General features: G+C 44.8%; 1 protein-coding gene across 2 annotated transcripts; it reads right to left on the bottom strand.

The window, feature by feature from the left end:
- Positions 1–5074: 5074 nt before the first annotated feature.
- Positions 5075–25855, bottom strand: SNUPN (snurportin 1). Of its 2 annotated transcripts, XM_065906786.1 has the most exons (10): positions 25775–25855; positions 22821–22983; positions 21135–21282; positions 18247–18402; positions 16500–16604; positions 16172–16268; positions 14054–14151; positions 11559–11636; positions 9940–10020; positions 5075–8259 (listed from the first exon to the last, which is right to left on the bottom strand). In XM_065906786.1, exons 2-10 carry the CDS (start codon positions 22976–22978, stop codon positions 7936–7938), a joined length of 1245 nt encoding a protein of 414 aa, XP_065762858.1. In that variant the 5' UTR covers positions 22979–22983; positions 25775–25855; the 3' UTR covers positions 5075–7935. The 2 variants fall into 2 exon arrangements, with proteins under 2 accessions (XP_065762858.1, XP_065762859.1); XM_065906787.1 differs by lacking the exon at positions 18247–18402 and having other exon boundaries at positions 5077–8259.
- Positions 25856–26055: the final 200 nt, after the last annotated feature.

Raw genomic sequence — 26055 nt, 5'->3', positions numbered from 1 at the left:
TTTTACCCACTGCTCACCTCCTGTTGTGGAACCTGGCTCCTAACCAGGTACCAACCAGCCCATGGCCTGGGGGTTGGGGTCCCCTGCAGCAGTAGGTCCTGATTAATTATCTATATTTATATATAGTAGTATATATATGTCAATCCCAGTCTCTCAGTGTATCTTCCCTCTACCCTCACCCCCTGGTAACCATAAATTTATTTTCTACATCTGTAACTCTATTTGTGTTTTGTAGATAAGTTCATTTGAACTCTTTTTTTTTTTTTTCGATTCCACCTGTAAGTAATATCATATGATATTTGTCATTTTCTGTCTGACTTACTTCACTCAGCCTGGCAATCTCTAGGTGCATCCATGTTGCTGCAAATGGTATTATTTCATTTCTTCAGGCTGAGTAATATTCCATTGTACATATGTGCTACATCTTTATCCATTACTCTGTCGGTGGACATTTAGCTTGCTTCCATGTCCTGGCTATTGTAAATAGCACTGCAGTGAACACTGGGGTGCATGGATCTTTTTGAATTATGGTTTTCTCTCTATATATGTCTAGGAGTGGGATTTCAGGACCACATGGTAGCTTCAAGTCTTTAGGTTTGTCTTTTTTTCCCTTAATCTTTTTTTTTTTTTTTTAATTTTATTGGAGTATAGTAGTATAGTTGCTTTACAATATTGTGTTAGTTTCTGTTCTACAGCAAGGTGAATTAGCCATACACATACATATATCCCCTCTTTTTGGGATTCCCTTCTCATTTAGGTCACCACAAAGCATTGAGTAGAGTTCCCTATGTTATACATAGGTTCCATATATTCCCTATGTTATATGTAGGTTCTCATTAGTTATCTATTTTATACATAGTATCAATAGTATATATATATATGTCAGTCATTTAGGTCACCACAAAGCATTGAGTAGAGTTCCCTATGTTATACATAGGTTCCATATATTCCCTATGTTATATGTAGGTTCTCATTAGTTATCTATTTTATACATAGTATCAATAGTATATATATATATATGTCAGTCAGTCCAAATCTCCCAATTCATCCTATCCACCTTTTCTCCCTTGCTATCCATGTTTGTTCTCTATGTCTTTGTCTCTATTTCTGCTTTGTAAATAAGATCATCTATACCATTTTTTTCAGATTCCACATGTATGTATTAACATATGGTATTTGTTTTTCTCTTTCTGACTTGCTTCACTGTGTTTGACAGTCTCTATAAATGACCTAAATTTCATTCCTTTTTACGGCTAAGTAATATTCCATTATATATATGTACCACATCTTTATTCATTCCTCTGATAGACATTTATGTTGTTTCCATGTCCTGGCTATTGGAAATAGTGCTGCAATGTACATTGAGGTGCATGTGTCTTTTTTTAAAGATTTATTTATTTATTTATTGTTGCACTGCGTCTTTGTTGCTGCAGGCAGGCCTTTCTTAGTTGCAGAAGAGGGGCTACTCTTCATTGTAGCACACAAGTTTCTCATTGCTGTGGCTTCTTTTGATGCAGAGCATGGGCTCTAAGGTTTTCGAGCTTCAGTACTTTCAGTAATTGGGCTTAGTAGCTGCAGCTCCCAGGCTCCAGAGCACAGTCAGTAGTTGTGGTGCACGGACTTAGTTGTTCCAAGGCATGTGGGATCTTCCTGGACCAGGGGTCAAATCCATGTTCCCTGCATTGGCAGGTGGATTCTTAACCAGTGGACCACCAGGGAAGTCCAACAAATATTTTTAAGCAAGCATGGTCTTTTGTTTTATGCCTTCACATATGTAGGGCAGAAAAGATTGATAAGCTTTGAGCTTTTAGCCAGCGTATGACTGGTTGCTTCGGTAAGATGAGCTGATTTTTGAGTCCCACTTTGTCTTAGGCTTTTGTTATTATACTCAATCTTTACATCAAAAGAAGAAACAGATTAATTTTTAAATTCTGTTTCCCCCTCCAAGTACTGAGAGGTTTGATCTTGGGCCCTGATTGATTGTGACTTACCTCCTGTTCTGTCTTCTCGGAGAGTGTCTGCTATCTAATAACAAGGCAGAGGCGAGGTGTAGAGGGGCCTGTGAGTGCTGAGAAGCTAGCAGTAATGAAGGTGGATTAAGAACAGCCTCAACAAGAATATACACTGGAGAAAATACAGTCTCATCAATCAGTGGTGCTGGGAAAACTGGACAACTCCATGCGAACGAACGAATTAGAACACTCTGTAACACCATGCACAAAAATAAACTCAGTTCAGTTCAGTTCAGTTCAGTTCACTCAGTCATGTCTCTTTGTGACCCCATGGACTGCAGCATGCCAGGCTTTCCTGTCGTTCACCAACACCCGGAGCTCGCTCAAACTCATGTGCATTGAGTCAGTGATGCCATTCAACCATTTCAATAAACTCAAAATTAAAGTCCTAAATGTAAGACCAGATACTATAAAAATCTAAGAGGAAAACATAGGCAGAACACTTTCTTTTTTGATCCAGCTCCTTGAGTAATAAAAATAAAAATAAGCAAATGGGACCTAATTAAATTTAAAAACTTTTACACAGCAAAGGAAACCATCAATAACACAGAGACAACCCTCAGAATAGGAGAAAATATTTGCAAATGAAGCAACTGACAAGGGATTAATCTTTAAAATATACAAACAGCTCTTGCAGCTCAATATCAAAAAAATGAACAACCCAATTTTTAAAAATGGATGAAAGATCTACATAGACGTTTCTCCAAAGAAGACACACAGATGGTTAAAAAGTACATAAGGTGTCATCTCAAACCCATTAGAATGGTTATCATCAAAAAATCTACAAACAATAAATGCTGGGAAAAGTGTGCAGAAAAGGGAACCCTCCTATACCGTTGGTGGGAACAGAAACTGGTACAGCCACTTTGGAGGTTCCTTCAAAAACTAAAAATAGAACTACTATCATGTGACCCAGCAATCCCACTACTGGGCATATACCCAGAGAAAATCATCAAAAAGACACATTTGGGCTTCCCTGGTGATCCAGTAGTTAAGAATCCACCTACCAAAGGAGGGGACATTTGATCCCTGGTCCAGGAAGATCCCACATGCCATGGAGCCACTAAGCCTGTGCGCCACAAATACTGACCTGTGCTCGAGAGCCTGGGAGCTACAACTCCTGAGCCCAGGCTCTGCAACTAGAGAAGCCACAGCAGGGAGAAGCCTGTGATCACAATGAAGAGGAACCCCCGATCACCACAACTAGAGAAAGCCCAAGTGCAACAATGAAGACTCAGCGCAGCCTGAAATAAATTAAATATATATGTAAGTGAAAGTCACTCAGCCGTGTCTGACTCTTTGCAACCCCACGGACTACACAGTCCATGGAACCTAAAAATGGAGTCGGTAGCCGTTCCCTCCTCCAGGGGATCTTCCCAACCCAAAGGTCGAATCCAGGTCTCCCACATTGCAGGTGGATTCTTCACCAGCTGAGCCACAAGGGATGCCCAAGAACACTGGAGTGGGTAGCCTCTCCCTTCTCCAGCGGATCTTCCTGACCCAGGAATTGAATTGGGGTCTCCTGTATTGCAGATGGATTCTTTACCAGCCGAGCTTTTTATTGATTTCTCTGTTAGAAAGGAAGTCCATAGCTGGGAAGGTAATTTCTTTCCCTCCTCCAAGGTATGTAAAGTGAAGTTTTCGTGGCTGTCGTTTTTTTGGCCACACCAGGTGGCAAGTGCAGGATCTTAGTTTCCCCCACCAGGGATCAAGGAACTTGCACCCTCTGCAGCAGAAGGGCTTAAACACTGGACTGCCCAGGATGTCCCCTTTTATGGCTCTCCTTTTAATCACATTCACAAATTAAATATAGTTCTTATTCTTAGACGCCTGCAGCATATCCAACCACCTGTTAGAACCTACACACCTCCTCTCAGTCTTCTCTCCAGGGTCACTCCCCTGGGCAGGAGAGAGGGGAGGGGGTCCCCCTCCAGACTGCATTCTCATTTCAGCTCATCATTTCATTCACTCAGCAAACATTTATTGGTGCAAGTACCAGTCAAAGTGCCCGGCACCAGGAATCAAAACATGAAAAAAACCAAGTCCCTGACCTCAAAGTGCTTACCATCTAATAGCAGAAGTCTGTCATAAATAATTCAACCTTGCCCAAAGAGAGGCTGGCCTTTGCCCTTGGCTCCTGGGAAGCAACCTCTAAGCCCTTGGAATGTCTTGACTAACAATAATGTCTTTGCACGGTTATCTTTTGCCTCACCAGATAATCCAGCAATGTGACACATAATCAGCCAGACCTCAGGAACAGCTGGAGAATGAGGTCAGCCAACCAGGTCTGTATGACCAAGTTCAACAACAAACTTTAGATGCCAAGGTACAGGTGAGATTCTCTGGTTGGCAATATTCCATGAATTTTGTCACACAATTACTAGGAAGTTTAAAGCTGTCCATGATGCTACTGGGAGAAGACCAGTGGGCAAGATCCATGTTTGGGTTTCCACTCCATTCATTTCTTCCCTTGGTTAACTTAAATCTGTTTCATTTCACTGTGATAAACTTTAACGGGGAATAAAACTCGCTTTCAGTGAGTGTATTGAGTCCTTCTGGTGAATTATCAAATCAAAGGACAGTCTTGGAGACTATCCTAACTTTGGGAAATAGATATGTAGTGGAATGGGGATGGCGCAAAGATGAGAACGGCTAATTCCACCTGCAGAGATAATGTTCCAAACAGGTATCTGTTTATTCAACATGTGGATGGTAGGGACTTCCCTGGTGGTCCAGTGGCTAAGACTTCATGTTCCCAACACAACAGGCCTGGGTTTGATCCCTGGTCAGGGAACTAGACCCCACATGCTGCAACTAAGTTTGTATGCCACAACTAAAAAGATCCCATGTGCTGCAACTAAGACCTGGAGCAGCCAAAAGTACACAGATGGGTAGGTATATTCACCAAGTGGATGAAATCAGAGAGAGGAGGGCTGGTTGGGGGAGGTGGGGAGGGGAGAAATATGAAACACGTGTTTGTACTAAACCATTAAGCAGCATGGCTAGAAAGGAGGCAGTAAAAGCGGCAAGGTATTCCATGAGACGAGACAGATACACGAAGGCCAGGTCATGAAGAAACTTGCACAGCAGGTCAAGGAGCTTTACTCGTGCCTTGTAGGCCATGGGAAGTCCTTGAAGTAACATGATCAGACTTGCATTTTTACAAAGGGTCACTCTGCCAGTTGTTGCGACAGAGACAGATTAGAGCCGAGGGGGAGGTGGCGGGGAAGACTGGTGGCAGGGAAACCAGGTGAGAGACACTGGCAGCGCTGCAGGAGAGAAATGATGGAGACTTGAATTAAGGCCTAACTACTGCCGAGTCAATCTCCCAGTCATTTCAAAATCGGCTTGCCCCAAACTGAGCTCATTATCTTTCTGCCTCGGAGTCCCTCCCAGTCGTGTTCTTCCTGAGATACTTATCCTTGTTAATAGCATATAGGCACCCAAGTTAGGAACTTAAGAATCATTCTGATGATTCCTGTCCATTTCTTTTTTTTTTCCTTAATGTCTTTATGCATAATTTATGGCAAGACAATTACTCGGCCCTCCTTTTTCACAGATTTGGTATTTGTTGCTATTTGCCAAAACTGGAAACCACCCAAATCAATACTTCACATTTTTTACACTCATTCACATTTTGTTGTCATTCAGTCGCTTGGTCATGTCTGACTCTTTTGCGACCCCATGGACTGTAGCACGCCAGGCTCCTCTGTCCATGGGATTTCCCAGGCAAGAATACTGGAGTGGGTTGCCATTTCCTCCTCCTCCTGTCCATTTTCATTTCACAGCTAGCGAGTCACCATGTCCTTAAGTCCCACCTCTCTCTTCTCCATTTCCTCTACAATCTAAGTTTGGAGTTAGATGTTAAAATGACTAATATCCAATCACAGAAACCGACAACACAACCGTCTTTGAAATGGGTGGCAAGAGGTGAACTCATAATTCACAGAGAAATATGACCAGGAGACACAGTCTATTCAGTGATTGATAAATCATACTGGCTCATTTAAAAACATGAGGGCACACCCCTGAGAAACATCCTTCAAGGTACCATTCAAAAGTATCAAGTTGTACATGGTGATAAGTTCGGCTGATTTGTTCTTTGATTCATGCATCTGTCCCCAGAGGGCATTCTTTGAGAGAAATAGTCCTTCCAGACATGATTATTTTTGGGCAAAGTCTGGTCAAGTCTCTACTGATACTAGCATGCACAGCTCCTGAAATGATACAGTTGGCTGCTGAGAGCACAAACTAGAGCATTCAGAAGATCATTAAACAGAGACTAAACCTCTAAGCAGTCTACAACATGCTTTTTGGCAAAAGGAACACGATGTTCCTATTACAGAATTGACCTAAATTTAGGAAACAGCTTACTGATGTAGGCATGCTTAAATCTGTGGCCAGCTGGGTCATTACTGGGTAGGGAAAGGGGTTTCTTCCTTCTCCAATTTTACGGTGTCAGCCTGAGCAGCCATCTAAGAGACCAACACTGAGGCTAGTTCCAGTGGGGTGCTGAATTTGTGTAATTAGGCTCTGCTTAACCACAGCTTCTGCCCGGATCCGTTCCCAGAATTGACCAACACAAAGAAACAACTGCATGTCAGACAAGATCTGACCTGGATCCTTCTGAAATTTTCTCCACAGGATACTAGTACACTGGAGTGGAATAGTGAAGACCTTTTTTCTACTAAGAGAAGTCCTAGAAAAGTGGAAAGCAGTATGGGGAGCAGATTGAGGCCATGGGAAATGGGACACATTTCCTGAACAAAGAGCAGAATCTGACTGGTTGGTGTTAGAGGCCGCCTTCCACCCCCACAGCTGCCACAGAGCTCCCGTCCACAAATCTAAGTGGATCCTGCCTGCTCAAAGCGCTTCATCAGTTCCCTTTCATCCATGATATAAAACCCCAAACCTCTGTATAACACACCTTATACACACAGGCCACTTACAGTCAGGCCCATCTCTTTCCAGCCTCCTTTACCACAGCCTCCCAGCCCCCCTTTAACCTTGAGCCATGCTGAACCAACTTCAGACCCCAGAGCAAGTCCTGCTCAGCTCTTGAGGTGTGCAACTGCATAAACTCCTGCTTCTGTGAGAAACTACCCCCTCCTTGTCCACAGAGCACATATCTGTCCCTCCTCTGAGTCTCAGCCCAGCTCTGAAACCTCCCTCTGCTCCTCCCAATCTCCCCTGCCCGCTTTCTGCACTAAAGCCATCATCCCACCATCTAGATGCTGGTGGGTTTATTTCCTCACTGGATCCTGAGCTCAAGGGCAGGGATGAAATCCTGTTCCACACCATAACCCACTCTACACCCCCGGACCTAACACAAGGCTTATTTTCTGGAAGATGTTCAAATGTTGGTGGAAGCAGTGAATGAACTCTATTTGCATTTTATCTCTGGCTGTGTCGAAACCAGAGAAAATCACACTTGTCTTCTCAGAAGAGGGAACATATTCAAATACCAAGAACTGCAGTTCCTGGTAAGACCTTTTAGAAAATGACGTTACCAACAGCAGCAACTAGAAACTCAGCAGAATGCTTAAGTGCTAAACAGAGTGAAATGGGCCAACACTTGAAGAGTCATGGTTTAGGTAGCCTGAAGGAGTGGAGATGGGGGAGATTCCTGACAGTCTAAAGTTTAAGAACCACAAATAACTTCTTAAGAATGACATATATTTACACTGTGGATCTGTGATACATTTTCACAGGAGTTGCTGCTCAAATCTGAAGACCACCCAATGTGGGAACCTTCCCTACTGTTAAAACCAGCATTTCAGATAGGAGACAAGCTCTTTCCAGCTGGAATGGCTTTGGAAGGTCTGCCTTAAAATGAAGGCACTTTGTTCTTGTCACTGGTCACCTCCCCAGCCCTCCTCTGAGACCAGCCACCATCCTGTGACTCCCAGAGGAGGCTGCCGGCCTAGTTCTCCATGAGGCTCTCCGGGTGGTTGGGGCTCTGGGGAGGGCTCTTCAGCTTGGGGGTAGACAGGTGCTCCAACTCATAGCATCCATTCTCAGAGGCCCTGGGTGTGAGCTTCCCCATTATGCCCTCCTTCTGGCTCTTCTTGTGCTCAATAATCTGCTGGAGCTGGTAGCCAGCGTATTCTGGCTTGGTGGTCAGTGGGCCGGCTGGCACAGCTACGCCAAGAACATCTGACACCATGTAGGGGCGCAGCCAGCCCACCAGAGGAGTGCTTCCGGGGCTGTAGTGGGCCTGCTTGTGGTAGAAGAGAAGCCCATCCACCTACAAGAGAGGAAACCTGGGATGAGAAGGGATTCTGGGGACCATGTCTCCAGGAGAGCTATGTACAGTGTGACAATTCCTATGGTCCAATTCTTTTTTCCTGGGTCACCGCCAGATGAAAGACAGTCCTCATTTCTCACACATGCATTTCTCTAAATGAAGAAATGGCCTAGAAAATGAAATTTTAATATATAAAAACATACAAAGTACTTTCCCATTTACAGGGTGCTTTCCTACCCACTATTTCACCCTCTTCAAGTATGTGTTAGTCACTCAGTTGTGTCCGACTCTTTGTGACCCTATGGACTATAGCCCACCAGGCTCCTCTGGCCATGGAATGTTCCAGGCAAGAATACTGGAGTGGGTAGCCATTCTCTTCTCCAAGGGATCTTCCAGACCCAGGGATGGAATCTGTCTCCTGCACTGCAGGGAGATTCTTTACCATCTGAGCCACCAGGGAAGCCCCATTTCACTCTCTAACCCACCATGAAAGTGTCTGAGAGCTGGGGCTGCTCTGGCTCCGGGAGTTCCGGGGCCTCCCCCAAACACACTGAGGATGAAGTAGCAATCCACCCTGAGCCCAGGTCTTCTCTCCTCTGATTCCATGTACTTCCTACCACCTGGAGATCCCAGTAGTGGGGGATGTGCTCCACACAGGGGACAAAGCGGGGAAACTGGACAAGCCCCTCCAAGATGCCTGACTGCTGAGTGCAAGGGAAGCAGCTGGCCAAGCAGCCAGCATTTCTGGCTGCCTGAACCTCCCCCCAAATTGTTTGAGAGCTACGTTCTGGGAAACTCAGTTTTTCTCAACGGGAAGACCTCCCACAGTCCCATATTTTCTTTTCTGTGATTCAGTGACTCATCTCTAAAAAGCATTTATTGTCACTGGGGCATAAGGGTTATAAATAAAGATGGTGTTCTTACCACCTTCTTAATTGACTCCCAGAAATGAAGGCAGCTCAGCCTTCGCTATTTCCTTATTCGGGAAGCTATGGTCCTTTTAGCAAAATTATATTCAGTTCAAGCAAATACTTGTGGGTGACGAGGCAGAATTTTAAAGGGTACGATGGGCAAAGGAAGTCTGTGGAGAGGGTACTGACACATTCCGAGGAGGACAAAAGGCTGCCCCGGGCTGAGCAGACCCTGGGGACCTGAGACTTTGAGTTGAGCACTAGAACCCGGGAAGTCCTGGGCAACCAGGGATAAGTTAGTCACCCTGCTGCCCTGCCACTGCTCAGCATGCACTGCCGTCCCTGGGGACCATCTGCTGGTCGGAGGAAGGAAGGGTTAGGAGTTCAAAGCCCTGCAGTCTGTCAGCCACAGAAGCGCCTTTACAGCATAATCAGCCGTGGTAGTCAAACATGGGGCTGATTCTCACGCTTGTAGCAGAGGACACAAGGACCCAGGAATGGAACCCTCACCTCTCTCTGGGTCTCAGTTTCTCCATCTGTAAAATGAGGGAGTGAGATGAGCTTTCCTTTCAGGGCCCTTCCAGCTCTGGCCTTCTGACTTATCTGATTCTGAAGGGTCATGAGAACATCCTTTCCCGCGAGTCAGCTTTCAGCCCTTTTTCTGACGCTCTGACACAGCAAAGTCAGAGGCACTGTTAAGACTCCAGGTAGCCAAGTTTCCCTGTGTCCCACCATCACGTCAGAGCAATAAAGACAATGGTTTTGTTACCTCAAAAGGGAAGTCCATAGACAGCACTTTACATAGGCTCTCAGGGGTACAAGGGAAGTTCTTCAGTCCCACAAATTTAAACTGAAACATGAATTAGAACAAATAATGAGTATAGGTTACAAACAATACTGGTTCCAGCAGTTGAAGAGCTAACAAGGAATCAAAGAAGAAAAGTTTTAGTCTCACCCTAACCGCCCCCCTCTACCTGTCCTCTAATTACTAGGCATAGAATTCTCAATCTTGTTTTTTACAGGAGAACCATCTGGGAAACTCTTAAAAATTACTGATGCCCAGACCTCACCCTGAAATTCTGACTGAACTGCTCTGGGGTGGGACCCAAGCATTTTTGTTTTTTAAGTTCTCCTGTTGATTTTAACATATGATCAAGACTGTGAACCACTACCCTGTACTAGGCGTGGGGACTCTGTTATTCTCCCAACCCTATGACAGCTGCCCCAAACAAAGGGCTGGTGAAATGCCACAACAGCAAAAATTTTTATAGTAAAGCAACATAACAAAGTGATGAGGATTATGACAACCTCTCAGTCAGATTGCTTGGGTCTGAAGCGCACCTCTGTCAATCATTTAATCTCCATATGCCTCCATTTTCCTGTCTATATAAAGGGATAATAAAAGCATCCACTGCATAAGGTTGTCATGCAGACACAGTGAGACAGTACAGGTAGAGCATACAGAACAGCATCTCAGAGGAAGCAGCACCCATGTTCTCCCTGGACCTTACTGATAACGTCACTAGAAGTACTGGCTCCATTTAGTGTCTGTAACTGGTTATCTAGTTGCCTTTAAAAATGCTGTAAGCAACCCAAGCAAATGCCAGTCTATAGAGCTTAACAAATAAAATGCAATGAAAATAGCCGTCCTGTGTTTAATCACTGAGTGAATAGCAAAGACACTTGGGCTATCATTCTGGACCGTGGGACCTTGGGGAAGGCAGCACCCTCTCTCTGCGCCTGCATCCTCATCTATAAAAAGAGGGAACTCACTAGATGAGGTCACTCTTAGCTCAGATACAAAAGCAGGGGTTCTCAAAGTGTTGTCCATGGACCAGCAGTACCAATTTCACTGGGGAACTTGTTAGAAATGCAAACTCTCAGGCTTTACCTCAGACCTACTGAATCAGAAACTCTGGGGGTGAAGCCCAGGAGCTTGAATTTCAACAAGCCTCCAGTGGCTATGGATGCAAGCTACAGTTTGAGAACCACCATACTAGCATTCTATATAGCATTATTAATAAAAGAAGCTATTAGCATTTTCTATCAACCACTATTTATTGAGTGCTCACCCTAAGTATTATGCTAGAAAGACATGCACATTTATATCATCTGGTTCACAGAACACCTCTGTAAGGTAGGTGTTATTAACCCTATTAAACAGATAAAGAAATTAAAGCCAAGTGAAGATATTAACTTAACCAAGTAATTGTTAAAAGCCGAAACTGGAATCTGGATAACTATTGAGCGCATACTTTTCCCACTATGCCATGCTGCCTCAAAAAGAAAAACTAAAGATAATTTTACCCATAACGATTGAATTCAGACAACAGAGCAATCCAAACCGATCCCCAGAAGGAACTCTGAAGCCCTAACACCAGGCCTTACAGGATTGAGCTTGGTTTTCTCTCCCAGTCCTTCTTCCTCTGGTAACTTTGAATCCATCCAATAGAATCGGAAATCAGTCTGCCAGAGAGACAGCGAGAGATGAAATACGGCTCCCCGTTTCATGAACAAAACATTGTTTTATGAACAAAAACGCTCCGTTCTGAAAACTGCTTGATGGGCAAAAGGCACAAATATCCAGTTATAAGACAAATAAGTACTAGGCATTGAAAGTACAACACGATGACTATGGTTAACTGTGCCGTCTGGTATGTATGATAGCTGTTGCAAGCTGTTGATCCTAACAGTTCTCAAGGCAAGGAAAAACTCTTTCTTTCTTTCTTTTGGTATCTCTATGAGATGATGGGTGTTAGCTTCCTGCACCACATATGTAAACCAAATCATTGTGCTGCACACTTTAAACTTACAGTGCTGTATTACACTTCAATAAAACTGAAAAAAAACAGTCACCTGATTGACGAAAACATAAGCCCTCCTCTCATTACCCTCACTTCTGTTAAAACACTGCTATAAGGTCAGGAAGATATCATAAAATCTTTGGATATATTTTCCTTAAATCCAATAGGATCATTAATAGTAGTAATGCCAACATTTATCACTGAAGCCTACGATGTTTCAGGCTCTATGCTAAGGACCTTATGCACATAATCGTATTAACCATCAACCATCCTCTCCAAACTGCATTATTACTATCTCCATTTTACAGGTGATGACTCAGGCTCGGAGAGATTCCATCACTCACCCAGGTGCACACAACATGACCACAGGACCAGGACTCTGCCACTCCAAAGCACACTGTGCTAACTTCTGTCTTACTTTACCCGAGAGCTAGGAACTGCTTTGTACTTGTAACTTCTCATAAACGACTACTTCTGATTCCTATCCTTCTGTTGATATTTAGGGGCTTTGCTTTTTCTTTTCAAATTTTCAAACCCCCCCCAAAAAAACAAAAAAAACAACCCACAGTCTTTTTTCTTCATATTATTAAAATATAGGTGGCTTTAGTTACCAAATTTGTAGATTGTGAATGTATGTTATGAAATACCCTTCAACAGAATTAAAGAAAAATAGGTTCTGGACTGAATTTGTGAATTCTGAGTTTGGGGATTGGCTCTGCGTTTGGGCAAGGTAGTTAACATCTGCAGCTCTCAGTTTTAATATCTAAACAGTCAGGAGTAAAAACAATAGTACATACTTATCTTCTAGAGTCGTTGTAAGGGATTCAGTGAGATCATGCTCACAAAGTGCTTAGCGATACAGGTCCTGGCTATTATTTTTTTAATTAGATGCATGTTAAAATTCTGAACTACCACCATCTGGCATGATTGGGAAACCTAGGCTGGGGTAATGACTATGGAAAGAAGCAGCCAATGGTGATAACCTGTGATTTGAATGCTTGGGCCTCTGTGAGGATCACTAGGAGGCTTGTTAAAACATAAGCCCCATCCCCATAGTTTCTGATTCAACAGGTTGAAGAATTTGCATTCTGAACAATCTTCTGAGGCCACACATTGATAACTACAATGATAAACTATTAACAATTGAGAGGGAGCATTAAAAACCCACTACTATAAAACTGGACAGAGCTTGCCAGATGGCTCAGTGGTAAAGAAGCCACCTGCCAATGCAGGAGATGTGGGTACGATCCCTGAGTTGGGAAGGTCCCCTGAAGTAGGAAATGGCAACCCACTCCAGGGTGCTTGCTTGGAAAACTCCAAAGGAGCCTGGTGGGCTACAGTCCATGGGGTTGCAAAGAGCTGGACATGACCTGGTGACTAAACAACAACAAATAAAACCAGGACAAGGTTGGGGGAGCACGGGAGCAGAGATGGACCCTGCGGGGTGACCTGGCCTCTCTCTTGATGACTGCTTGTCACTCCTAAGTATCACCAATCTGAGAAAAATGTTGTGGGAAGGTGAAACTTGAGGGGAGAATATTGGGGGGGGGGGTGCATTTCCTCCCTTGGAAAACCTGCTTCCAGAGCTAGCCCCTCAGGGGTTCATGCCCTTATAGTCATACTAAGGAGGCTCTGACATTCAGGGTCAGGATGTGGCTGGTAAGGAGTGGAGGTGGCAGAAGTCTATCTGATGGTGCTTAACACTCCACCTTCTCTTTCTGGTGCCGCCTGCACTAGGCAGCATCCCCTCCACCCACAGTCTTCCCTGCCAGCAAGCCTCCCACTCTGGAGAGAGGGGAGGGCTACAGCTTCCACGAAGTCCCAGCCTATCCCTCCACTCTGCTTCTCTTTCCTCCCCTCGAGAATGGTGATGCTTCCCTTAGTTCCTCCTACCTCTTTTTAGAAATGAAGCTAATTTAAACACACTCAAAGATGCAAGGAACATTAGATGATGTTCCTAATATACCACATCCTGTAAACATCAAGAAGCTGGTCACGGACTAAACCCACATGCTGAGCCACTTTCCTGGGAAGGGAGGAGAAAGCAAGAGAAGACATGAGGAGAGCATCAGTCCTTACCTGGCAGTCATAAAACGGGTGTCCCCGCCAGCACATCACATCCAGAACGTAGTATGTCTGGTTCACCTCATTGTAAATGCAGTCCAGAATGGTGTAGTCTGAGGGCAGAAAGTCAGTACAGGGTACCCATCAGGGCTCCCTCCACCATAATCGAGGGAGCCCCATCTTCAGGGCTTGGGAACTGCATCCAACAACCCTCAGTGATCACAGCAAGCACCAGCACTAAGGGACAAAGTTCTTCACAGCCTTTTCTGGCTGCCTGGTATAGCCCAAAGGTGGCCTGAGGTGTGACAGTACAAGAGGGGTCAAGGCCGTGCCACATGTGAACTCTGAACCTTTAGATAAGGTTTAAGAGAAGTTCAAGCTTGAAAGCAAGTAATGTCACCTTGCTTATTTAACTTCTATGCAGAGTACATCATGAGAAACGCTGGGCTGGAGGAAGCACAAGCTGGAATCAAGATTGCCGGGAGAAATATCAATAACCTCAGATATGCAGATGACACCACCCTTATGGCAGAAAGTGAAGAGGAACTAAAGAGCCTCTTGATGAAAGTGAAAGAGGAGAGTGAAAAAGTTGGCTTAAAGCTCAACATTCAGAAAACTAAGATCATGGCATCCGGTCCCATTACTTCATGGCAAGTAGATGGGGAAACAGTGGAAACAGTGGCTGACTTTATTTTTCTGGGCTCCAAGATTGCTGCAGGTGGTGATTGTAGCCATGAAATTAAAAGACGCTTACTCCTTGGAAGGAAAGTTATAACCAACCTAGACAGCATATTAAAAAGCAGAGACATTACTTTGCCAACAAAGGTCCGTCTAGTCAAGGCTATGGTTTTTCCAGTGGTCATGTATGGATGTGAGAGTTGGACTATAAAGAAAGCTGAGCACCAAAGAATTGATGCTTTTGAACTGTGGTGTTGGAGAAGACTTTTAAGAGTCCCTTGGACTGCAAGGAGATCCAACCAGTCTAACCTAAAGATCAGTCCTGAGTGTTCATTGGAAGGACTGATGTTGAAGCTGAAACTCCAATATTTTGGCCACCTGATGCGAAGAGCTGACTCATTTGAAAAGACCGTGATGCTGGGAAAGATTGAGGGCAGGAGAAAGGGATGACAGAGGATAAGATGGTTGGATGGAATCACTGACTCGATGGACATGGGTTTGAGTAGACTCCAGGAGTTGGTGATGGAAGGGAGGCCTGGCGTGCTGCGGTTCATGGGGTCGCAAAGAGTCGGACACGACTGAGCGACTGAACTGAACTGAATCTTCCATTTTAGTTGACAGTTACTTTTGAGTTTCTATCATAGGCACTGCGTTCTGTGGGAAGTATTGACTGTAAGTCATCCCTGCCTTTAGGGAAGTTACAATCCAGTTGAGATAAGGTGATTGAAGAGGAAAAAACCAAGAGCTGCAGTGTATAGCACAAACTAAGAGAAATGAGAGTTCCAGGAAAGGGGGACTGAACAGCAGGAAATGCTTCACGACCAGATAGGATATGAACAGTCTGGTGGGATCAGAGGACTAAAATAGCAGGGCAGGGGGCAGGGGAGGGCCCATTTCAGGCCAGAGTGAAAAAAAACAATGGCGGGGTTGGGGCTCAGGACAGAGGACAGCAGGAAGCACCAAGGGAGCTTAGAGACAAGAGAACTGTGTAGGCGCAGCTCTGCCAACTCCTTGCTGAATGACCGCGGGCAAGTTATTTAACCTTTAGTCTCCTCGGCTGGCCCCAGGTGGGAGGGAGAAGCTAAGGTGAGGACAAAGATAAAGGAGATAAGGGCATTTGGCAGGAAGCCCCCAGCAACAGCTTACTGTATGTTACACTTGGTCTTCTGAGGGACCTCTCCCCAGAAAACCGCACCTCTAACCTTGTGACAGAAATCCATGGGAAAGGTGTGCTGACTTTAATTCAGGGGTTTAATTCAGCAGGCCTCATAAGTGGCAGCTATTCTGCAACTGAGGAGGCCTGACTTGAAGGAGAGCCCAGTGGGCAGGACAGTATCTTTGTGCAGTTCCAAAGGTGTTCTTTCAAAGTGGGTCTTTAAAACAACTAAGCAAGTAACCAAGCACTGTCTCTTGCTGATTATAAAACTTAATAAACAGACAACGTTATGTGGGCACCTTTTGCTGTTGTTGAGTTTCGCCTGTTGCCTCCTGGCAGAAGGGAAGGAAACCTGTTGACACAGTAGCCGCTCTTGGTGTAGGCACTGGTAGAACCCTGTGGGGAGAGACAGTTACATCAGGCGTCAAGGTCTCCTCCTCCTTTTGCTTCCACATTCTGCACGGGTGCCATCAGTCCAAGGATGGCTCTCACCAAATCCCTCCCGCAGCAGTATTTCAATCCCCGGGCAGGCACAGCTGCCGGACAGATAAGGAACACAGAGCGTGCAGAGAACCCCTCAAGTTGCAGGCTGGGCATGCTGGCACGGGCATGGGAGTGGCTACTCACCTGGGAAGCCACGATAAGGGCTCTTTTTCCAACAGGGCACACGACCACAATCCATTCCTGCCCCAAATCTGAAGGGACGTCAATTAACCACTCTGAGAGCATTAACTGGGAACACAAAAAATGGTGTTAAAAGTGAACAAGGCTGATGATCCGAGTGGATTTGTGGACAGAGCAGGGAAAGGTGAAGATGGGATGAATTGAGAGACAGCACTGACATATATACATTATTATGTGTAAAACAAATAGCTGGTGGGAAGTTGCCATTAATATTTAACACAGGGAGCCCAATCTGCTGATGATCTAAAGCCGTGGAATGGGGGTAGGAGGGAGGCTCAAGAGAGAGGGGAGATATATATATATATATAATGACGAGGATTCGAGTTGTTGTATGGCAGAAACCAAAACAACACTGTAAAGCAATTTTCCACAACTTAAAAAAAACAACAACAAAAAAACAGTCAACAGGGCTGTGCTGCTCCTGTGCTTACAGTGACAAAGAATTTAAGTCCTGGGACTTCCCTGGTGGTTCAGTGGCTAAGACTTCTCCTTCCCAATGCAGGAGGTCCAGGTTCAATCCCTCGTTAGGGAAGATTCCACAAGCTGCAACGAAAGATCCTGCCTGCCACAACTAAGAACTCAATGCAGCAAATAAATAAATATTAAAAAGAAAAGAATTATATATATATATACATATATATATGTAATATGCATATGTATATACATATGTATATGCACATACACATATGTATATGTGTACATATATGTATGTACACATATGTATGTATACATATATATGTATATATGTATACGTGTGTATGTGTATGTGTATATGTATATGTATATATATGGCTTCCCTGGTGGTTCGGATGGTAAAGAATCTGCTGCAAGGCAGGAGACCCAGGTTCAATTCTCGGGTCAGAAAGATCCCCTGGAACAGGAAATGGCAACCTGCTCCAGTATTCTTGCCTGGAGAATTCCACTGACAGAGGAGCCTGACGGGCTACAGTCCATGGGGTTGCAAAGAGTTTGACATGAGTGAGTGACTAACACTTTCACTTCATGTATATATTATAATGAAAATACATGTAAAAGAATGAGAACAGAAAACAGTGACAGTGGGACCTCCACCTCACTAGCTCTTAGTAATCAACTCATCTCCTGTTCACCCTGAACTTAAACTTCTCACCTTCCTTATCTGCATCCTTATATATTCTTACTACCTCACCTCCTATACTGGAGGATGCAACCCTCTTTCCTTCCTTCCTTTGTCCACCCACCTACCTTTATCACACCATTATGTTCTAGGGGTTATACCTCAGAGATGAATAAAATCCTTTACCTTGAGATACTCTAAACTAGATCAAGTCCCAAACTACTGACCCAAACACTACACTAAAAGATGTTAGGAAATCTACCTTAAAAAAGAAAAAAAAAGGCTGTGGTAAAAGGAATTTGAAAAGATCTGCTCTTCCTTTCATCACTGGTCCCTCCCATTGATACCAAGACTTTGGCCTATCAGGTAATCCCTCCCACTGAATCTACCATCTCTCCCAACTCTCCTTCCCCGTAGGCCACAAAATACACAACCGCTAATCCTCAAACCCAAGGCAAAAATGAAACCTTTATATTCTATATTTCTATTAAGCTCTTCCACTTTCTCTATTAATACTTCATATTTCCTGCTGCTGCCTTCCCACCCACTCTCACACCCTCAGTCCAGATTTGCTACCCCCCAGATACGCCTTACCTCCCTGCAGCCGAGCATGTCTATTCCCTCATCTCCCCCTCCTTCCTCCACTCCTGGTGTGATGCTGCCAGTCATATTCTCCTTGACACATGCTCCCTTGGCTCCATGACACATGACTTTTCTGTTTCTCCTCCAAATAGTCCTCCACACACGCCCCTAAAACATGTAAATAATCTTCAGGGGGCTGTTTTAGGTCCCCCTTTTCTTTTCTCTTAGATGCTGTCCCCCGTTGGGGGTGGATCTCATCTACTTCTGTAGCTTTACTTGTCATTCCAAAGAAGATGCCTCCTAATTCTCTTCTTTTTCATCTCCAGACTTTTTTCCTTTGCTCCAATTTCGTATTTCCAGCTGTCTACTTGGTATCTCTTTCTCTGCTGGTCCTATCTGTACCTTAAACTCAGCATATCCAAAACAGAATTCACTGCCTTCTGTACCCCAAGTACTTCCCATCCCTGAAACATCCACCCTTCCCCTTCTGCATTCTGTGCCCTATTAATAATATCATCACCTCCCTCTAAGTTAATCAATCTTAAACCCAAGGCATAATCAACAATCGCTTAAACAATAGTAGTAATACAACATCAAAAGGACAAATGACGAAACACAAGATAAATTAAGACTACATCAAGCTGTAAAATTTCTGTGCTGCCAAAAACATCATGAAGAAAGTGAAGACAACCCACATAATGGAAAATATTTGCAAATCATGTATCTCATAGAGAACTTGTAAAGAACTCTTACGACTCAATAACAGAAGACAAATAACTCCACTTTTATATGGGCAAAGACTTTGAACAGACATTTCTCCAAAGATACTGGTTAATAAACACATGAAAAGAAGCTCAATCGCAAATCAAAACTGTGGAACAGCACTTCACACCCACTAGTATGGCTATACTCTAAACGCTGGACCATAACAGGTACTGGCAAATATGCAGAGAAAGGAGCTCTCGCACATCGTTGGTGGGAATGTAGAATAGTATAGTCACTTTGGAAAATAGTCTGGCAGCTCCTCAAAAGGCTAAACACAGAGTTATCACATGGCCTAGTGACTCCACTCCCAGGTATATATCCAAGAGAAGTGAAAACGGATGTCCTCACAAAAACATGGTAAACAAGTATACATAGCAGCGATATTCATAATAGCCCCAAAGTGGAACAATTCAAATGGTCACCAACTGATGGATGGAAAAACAAATGTGGTATATCTATACAACAGAATACTACTTGAAAAGGAATGAAGTTCTAACACATGCTACAACATACATGAATCCTTTTGCTAAATGAAAAAAGCCAGGCACACTTTTATGCCCTCAGTAAACTCACCATCAGCTCTTTTAGCAAACCTAGCTCCCTACCACAGTCTCTCTCTTCCAGGCCTTTCTACACACTGATGTGGGAGTCGCCCCATGAAGTCCCACCTCTGCCCCTGGCTCAAAAATTCTTAGTGCTTCCTCACAGTATAGGCCAGAGTCTAAATCGCTGTACATTTCTGCTTTATACCTCCCCCAACCCTACACTGCTCCATCCGCACATACCCTCTGTACATCCCTTCTGAACACATCATATATTCCTCTCCACATCATATATTCCTCTCCCACCTCTGCCTCTTGTTCAGTCTTATTGTGCTGCCTGAAACACCCTGAAATGCTCTGTACCTCTGCCTGTCCTACCCATGATTCAAAGCTGTCTTCTCTTTCATTAACCTTTTCCTGATTTCAAAACCCTGCTTCCTTCCCTGCTGGAAGTTAATAGCACTTTCTTACTTAAAAAAACATACTCTACACTTACCCTAGGAGTGCACGGGCTATTTCCAGCCCATGTCTACTATCATATATAGCCTAGCTATATATGATATAGAGCATAGCCTAGCTTAACAAAGAACAGGGCCTTCAACAATGTTTGCTGGGGACTTGCCCAGTGGTCCAGTGGTTAAGACTCATGCTTCCACTGCACAGGTTTGATCCCTGATCAGGGAACTAAGATTCCGCATCCACAAAGGCTTGCTCAACAGAACTCAACCGTACTTTGTCACAGAAGATGTTGTCTGTGCTATATTTGATGCAGAGAAAGAGGATGGCAGCGTGTGTACCCAGGAACCATATTCTACAAGTAGAAGAGGAGGCTGAGGTGACAAGACACTTGGGTCACAGAGAGAAGCGTGCAGCAGCAGGGTAGACCCCTGGCCCCACTCAGATACACGCCCTACCTCTGCAATAGCTGGGTTGCCCAGAGCCCCGGACAGTCTCCAGGCCTGCCTCCCCTATGGCACCACAAGCCACAATGGTTTCTTCTCTGGAATTAGCGGGGCACTAAGTGAAGTTTGCTCTAGTGGCCTGTTGTCTCATATAGTGGTCTGTTACAGTGGTCTCAACCTCAGCTGGCTGGCCTGGAGGTGCTGGGCAGTTCCCAGTGTTCAAGGGCAGCTATACTTCCAACCTCCAACCACCTGAATGTAAAGATCCAAGACGGGCATATTAGTCTACCACTTGAGAAAGATTACTAACCTGGGAGGTGGGGTGGGGCACAGTGCTGGGCTGGGCAGGCCTAATCTAAAACATCTGTATAATGACTAGTAGAGAAAGAGAAGAATGGAATCAACTAGCATATCAATAGCTCAGGGGTTTCTGGCAACAGGTCAGAAGCCTTTGCTAACAGCATGGGGTGATGATTCTGAAACCCACTATCCAGACTCCATCAGCGACACCCATCAGCACACGGAGCTGTAAGCCATCTCTTCATCTCAGAAATGTTCTGCCCATCAGCACTTTCAATGCAATTCCTAGTCTTCCTGTCACTTCCTCTCTGTTCATGGTTAAGCAAAGAGCTCTGATTGCACAGTAAATGGAGCGGGACCAGCTACACTGAATCTTCTCTGGACCACTCACTTGATTAGCATAGCGTTTTGGTAACTTCTTGCCAGTGTCAACCTCCATTTCCTCATCATCTTTCTTTTCTTCTTCTTCTTCACTCTCCATCCCCGTCCAGTCATCTTCAGCCAGTCTTCTGGCATGGTTCACATAATCCAGCCGCTTTCTGGGAGAAAAAAAAAAAAGTTATATATGACAGATGTAATTCAAAGTCTCTAAATTCAGGAGCAATTTGGAAATTGTGGTGGGAGTAAGAGATGATAGAATTTCCTTTGTAAGCCTTAACTAGTGACCACCTCCTCACAGATCCTAAATAGGAAACCCAGTTTAAGCACACTCGGCTTTCTTCAGAGTTTCCTAGGAACAAGCAAAGTACAATATTTAAAGGAATTTTCAAGTTTTGCCAGTGGCTGATCCTACTCCCTCCCACTCCACCCTAGGCGCCCATCTCCATGCAGGTGAGAGCTGACACTTCTCTGCCTGGCAGACATCAGTCTGAAGGATCTCAGGGACTGCAAGGAGGAAACACTGGGATGCAGTGAGAAGTCTGAGACAAGGACAGCTTCTGGAGCTTTCTGAGGAACAGCAATGCATCTCTCCTAACTTTCAAAAAAGACCACTTAGAAGAGCTAAGGAAATCTAATAATAATGTATCAACATTTATTCATCAACTGTAACAAGTACACCATAAGAAGTGGGGAATTCCCTGGCAGTCCAGTGGTTAGGACTTGGCATGTTCACCACTGTGGGCCTGGGTTCAATCCCTGGTCGGGGAACTAAGACCCTGCAAGCCGCTCAGCGTGACCAAAAAAAAAGAGTGAGAGAGAGAAAGGAACTTGATGTCTAGAAGACAGATTTTTCACCATGTACTCTTTTATGTATTGTGGATTTTGAACCATATGAATGTATTATCTATTCCAAACTAATTAAACACAATTAACTGTGGAGGTTATGGGGAAGGAGCGATGTGAGAATGTAATCTGCAAGCAACCCAGAAGCCACAGGGAACCATCTCTGCTATACACATCTAGCAATGAAGCAGTGGGCAAAAATGGAAACTGCAGCTGTTGATAGTTTCTCCTAATCCTTAATTCCTTACCCAGAAGAGGCCTGTGTTGCACTGAGAATAAAAGGACAGGCCTCACCTTCAGAGCAGCCCAGCCTCAAACACTCGCTATCCTATAAACTCTCTTTCCCTGTTTGCTCAGCTTGGCACTGAGACTGAAGTGTATGGAAGACATTTCCTCAGATTCCCTGTGGAATTATTTGTCTGGAACTCCCAAGGGCTCCACAGAAACATCTGGGCTGAAGGAAGACAGGAAGCCCACACCAAAGCCAGAAGTCAGAGTGCAGGAGAAGCCACACAGGGAATGTGGGGAATGGAAGTCTGGGCGTGACTTTCCTAAGTCCTTAAACTGCAAAGCTCAGTATTGCTGCCAGGAAAAAAGAAAAGAAAAAGTTAACCAGATAGTTGAGTTTTTGCTTTCAAACTTCAGTCTCTCCCTACTTCCTCACCTTTTCCCAAGCTCTGGATGTCAAGGATGTCTACCTCTGCTGGGATTTATCCCTCCCGACCTTGTGAGCAAGAACAATCTACAAAGGGTCCACTTTGAAGGGGGTTCTGTAGAGACAAGCCCGGAGCCTCCTGTGTGGTTCACAGCTGCCAGCCTAAGAGAGAAGCTAAGGAGTTAAAACATCTCTTACAATTTCTGCAGTTCCAGTAACTGGCGCCGCCGCTCACTCTGCTCCAAGGAACTGTACTTGGACTTGTACTGGGACAGGCGGGGGTGTGGGGCGGCTGTGCTGTTCAGATCTTGAGACACAGAAAAGCTACCAGCCAGGGCTTGACTCAGCTCTTCCATCTTCCCTACAAAGGAAAACATAAGAAAATGGTTCATTCATTTTGTACCACCTCCTGGGTATAGGCAGTTATGATGTAACATGATGGCTACATTCCTAAGAAACCTCACTTAATCCAAAATCACAATTATTTCCATCAGGAAAAAAAGGAAATTAAAGGGTGAGTTACATATGAGCAAAAACTTTTTTCCTCACAGATATTTTAATAATGATCATTTTGATAGTTCTGAGTGTATAAACTTCAACATCAATTATTAAGCAAATCTACCTGGTGACTGAATCTAATTTTTGCTCTTTGCCATCATTCACCAGGGATCTTATCACTAATTCCTTCTTACTATCATTGGCATTCAGTGATGTGATCAACTATCTAGTTTTTCCCCGAATAGTTCTAAAAATGCTTTTTGATAACTAATGTAATTATCTTTTTAAGACAATTTTTTTTAAAGTAATTTCTGATACAAGTTTGATGGGATGTTTAGTTTTCTAATAAATGCCAACTCACATCAAGAAAATTGAGCTCCAGGAAAAGTGCTGGTTCTAAAGCCTTGGGAGGAAGACAAGGAGCCAAAAACCCAAACCTGGCAGTTACTTTCTTGGTCTGTAGTTTGTTTTGTATGTTTGTTTGGGGCAGGCAGAAGCAAGGTTTCAAGGCCACACATGGAGGACTCACTTGGAAAAGAACTAGAATATGGAAGGCCACCTCCCAGTTCAGTTAACACCAGCTGCCCTAAGAGTGTAAAGGACTAACTGTGACACGTTCGGGAGACAGAGAGTAGATGTCACACTAGAGACAGACTACGAAGGGCAACTCTAAAGAATGGGAGTGGAAAGAGAGGATTTCACACTTCACTCACCCTTCCCTGAATGAAAGCATGGGGCAGTACAGAAGCTTGTTGCTGTTTAGTCACTCAGTCAAATCTGACTCTTTGCAACCCTATGGACTGTATGTAGCCCGTCAGGCTCCTCTGCCCATGGGATTTCCCAGGCAAGAATACTGGAGTGGGTTGCCACTTTCTGCTCCAGGGGATCTTCCCCACCCAGGGATGGAACCAGAGTCTCCTGCTTGGCAGGTGTATTCTTTATTACTGAGCCACCCAACAAGCCCTGCACAAGTGCTAACCCAAGGATTAAATGTGTGCCTCAGGGAATTCCCTGGTAGTCCAAAAGTTAGGACTCTGTGCTTTCCCTGCCCAGGGTTCAGTCCCTGGTCTGGGAACTAAGATCCCACAAGCTGCCATGGACAGGAAAAAAAAAGTGTGCCTCAGACTGCAAGAAAACAGGAATATTTGGGAGAAATTTGACTCACACAGCTGGACTGGCCCAACCCTTCAAGTTCTAGTATAAACCAGAGGGCATCACTAGGGCTTAACTCCACCCCAGGCCAGGTCCAGTACTCTCAGCATCAAAACCAACAGGTTCATTTCAGAGCCTCCATAGTTAAAAACACAACTCTATGGGCCTCTACTTGGCAACGAGTTATTTTCCATTGCACACTTGAACTCAGATTTTATTTCTTAATTTACAGCATTAGGTTTTTTTTTTTAATGCCTGCTGCAGGGTTTGTGGGATCTTAGTTCCTCAACCAGGGATGGAACCCCACCGTGAAAGCACCAAGTCCTAACCACTGGACAGCCAGAGAATTCCCTAGTTTTTTTTGTTTTTTTTTTTCTAATTTGAAAGGAACTTTTGTGTGTGTGTGGTTAAAAACACATGACATAAAAGTTTACCACTTCATCATTAAGTGTACAATCCAGTTGTGTTAATTACATTCACTGTTGTGCAAGCAATTTCCAGAACTCTCTACTCTTGCAAAATGGAAACTTTACCCACTAAACATGAATGGAAAAAAACCAAAAACTTAAAAAGTTATCAGCATGGATTTGAGGCATACTGACACATACATGTTATGCAACTAGGGGTGGCCACTCATGGTTGAGGCTAGGTGGTAAGTACTTAGGATTCTAAATTGTATGCTATTTTCTGTATTTTTCCATACTTTTGTGTAAGTCTGAATACTTCCATAATAAAATTTTTAAAATATTCATTATGACTTCAGTTTACTGAAGTAATGACCAAACCAAAAATACATTTATTAGGCCTCATCATGCCTTATCGTGGTGTGGGCTCATGCTCTGCCAAGAAGTATAAAATCCTTAAAATTGATGCCTTGTATACTGGGGCGGCTCAGCACCCCCCTTCCCTCCCCGCCCGGTCCCCTGTACCACGCTTTGTGGCTGTGCTTGGCTAGCTCCTGCTCTTTCAACCTATTCTTCGAATGGAGATAACTCAAGGGTTTTGACTTGGCGGTCTCAACACCTGCATTCATCCTCTAACTCTCCATTTCCGACCAGCCCAGGCATCTCCTCCGAGCTCCAGACTCCGCGTGTTACCCGCCACGGCTTCTACCTCCTTTCCCTCCCCCTCCGGGGACCCCCGCGTCGAATCCCCCAGCCCAGGATTTGGGGTTCCTCGGCGTCTCCCACTGGGCTTCAGTTCGGGGGCCTCTACCTGCTCCACTCGACACTCCTCCCCACCACATCCCCACACTGTTTTTCCCTATGGACCGGGTGCATGACTCGTCCCTCCCCCACAAAAGTATCCCCGAGGGGTCCTGGCTCGACAGTCGGGAACTTGAGAGTGGAAGCCCGCCCAAAAAAGAGGCCCCGGCCTCGCTCGGCCCCTCCAGATCATGCCTCGGGAGGCCGGGAGCGTGGAGCCGGCCCGAGGGAGTCACTGCCGGGAGTCTAGGGACAATGCCGGAGCCGGCGAGGCCCAAGCTCGAACTCAGGACTCACCAGGCCGAGGTGACGATTTCACGCGCAGCCTCCACCACCGCCGGGCCGACCAATCAGCTGCCGTGAGAGAGCCGGCCCCGCCCCCTTGACCGCCGCCGGGCCCACCCACCTCGCGCGGGTAGTTTCCGGCTCCTCCAGCCGTTGAGAACCCTGGGAGTTACTCCGCGCTTCGGTCACAGGTTTGCGGTTACTTCCGCCCGCAACGGCCGTGTGTTTTCCAGTCCGCCCGAATTTGGGGTCCTCCTTCTGCTTTTGTGTTGTGACCCGCCTGCAAGGTGACT

The sequence above is a fragment of the Muntiacus reevesi genome, chromosome 15 (genome assembly GCF_963930625.1).
Source record: "Muntiacus reevesi chromosome 15, mMunRee1.1, whole genome shotgun sequence".
Classification (NCBI taxonomy): domain Eukaryota; kingdom Metazoa; phylum Chordata; class Mammalia; order Artiodactyla; family Cervidae; genus Muntiacus; species Muntiacus reevesi.
Note: the sequence above shows the minus strand (reverse complement) of the source record. Positions and strands in the feature narration are given on the sequence as shown.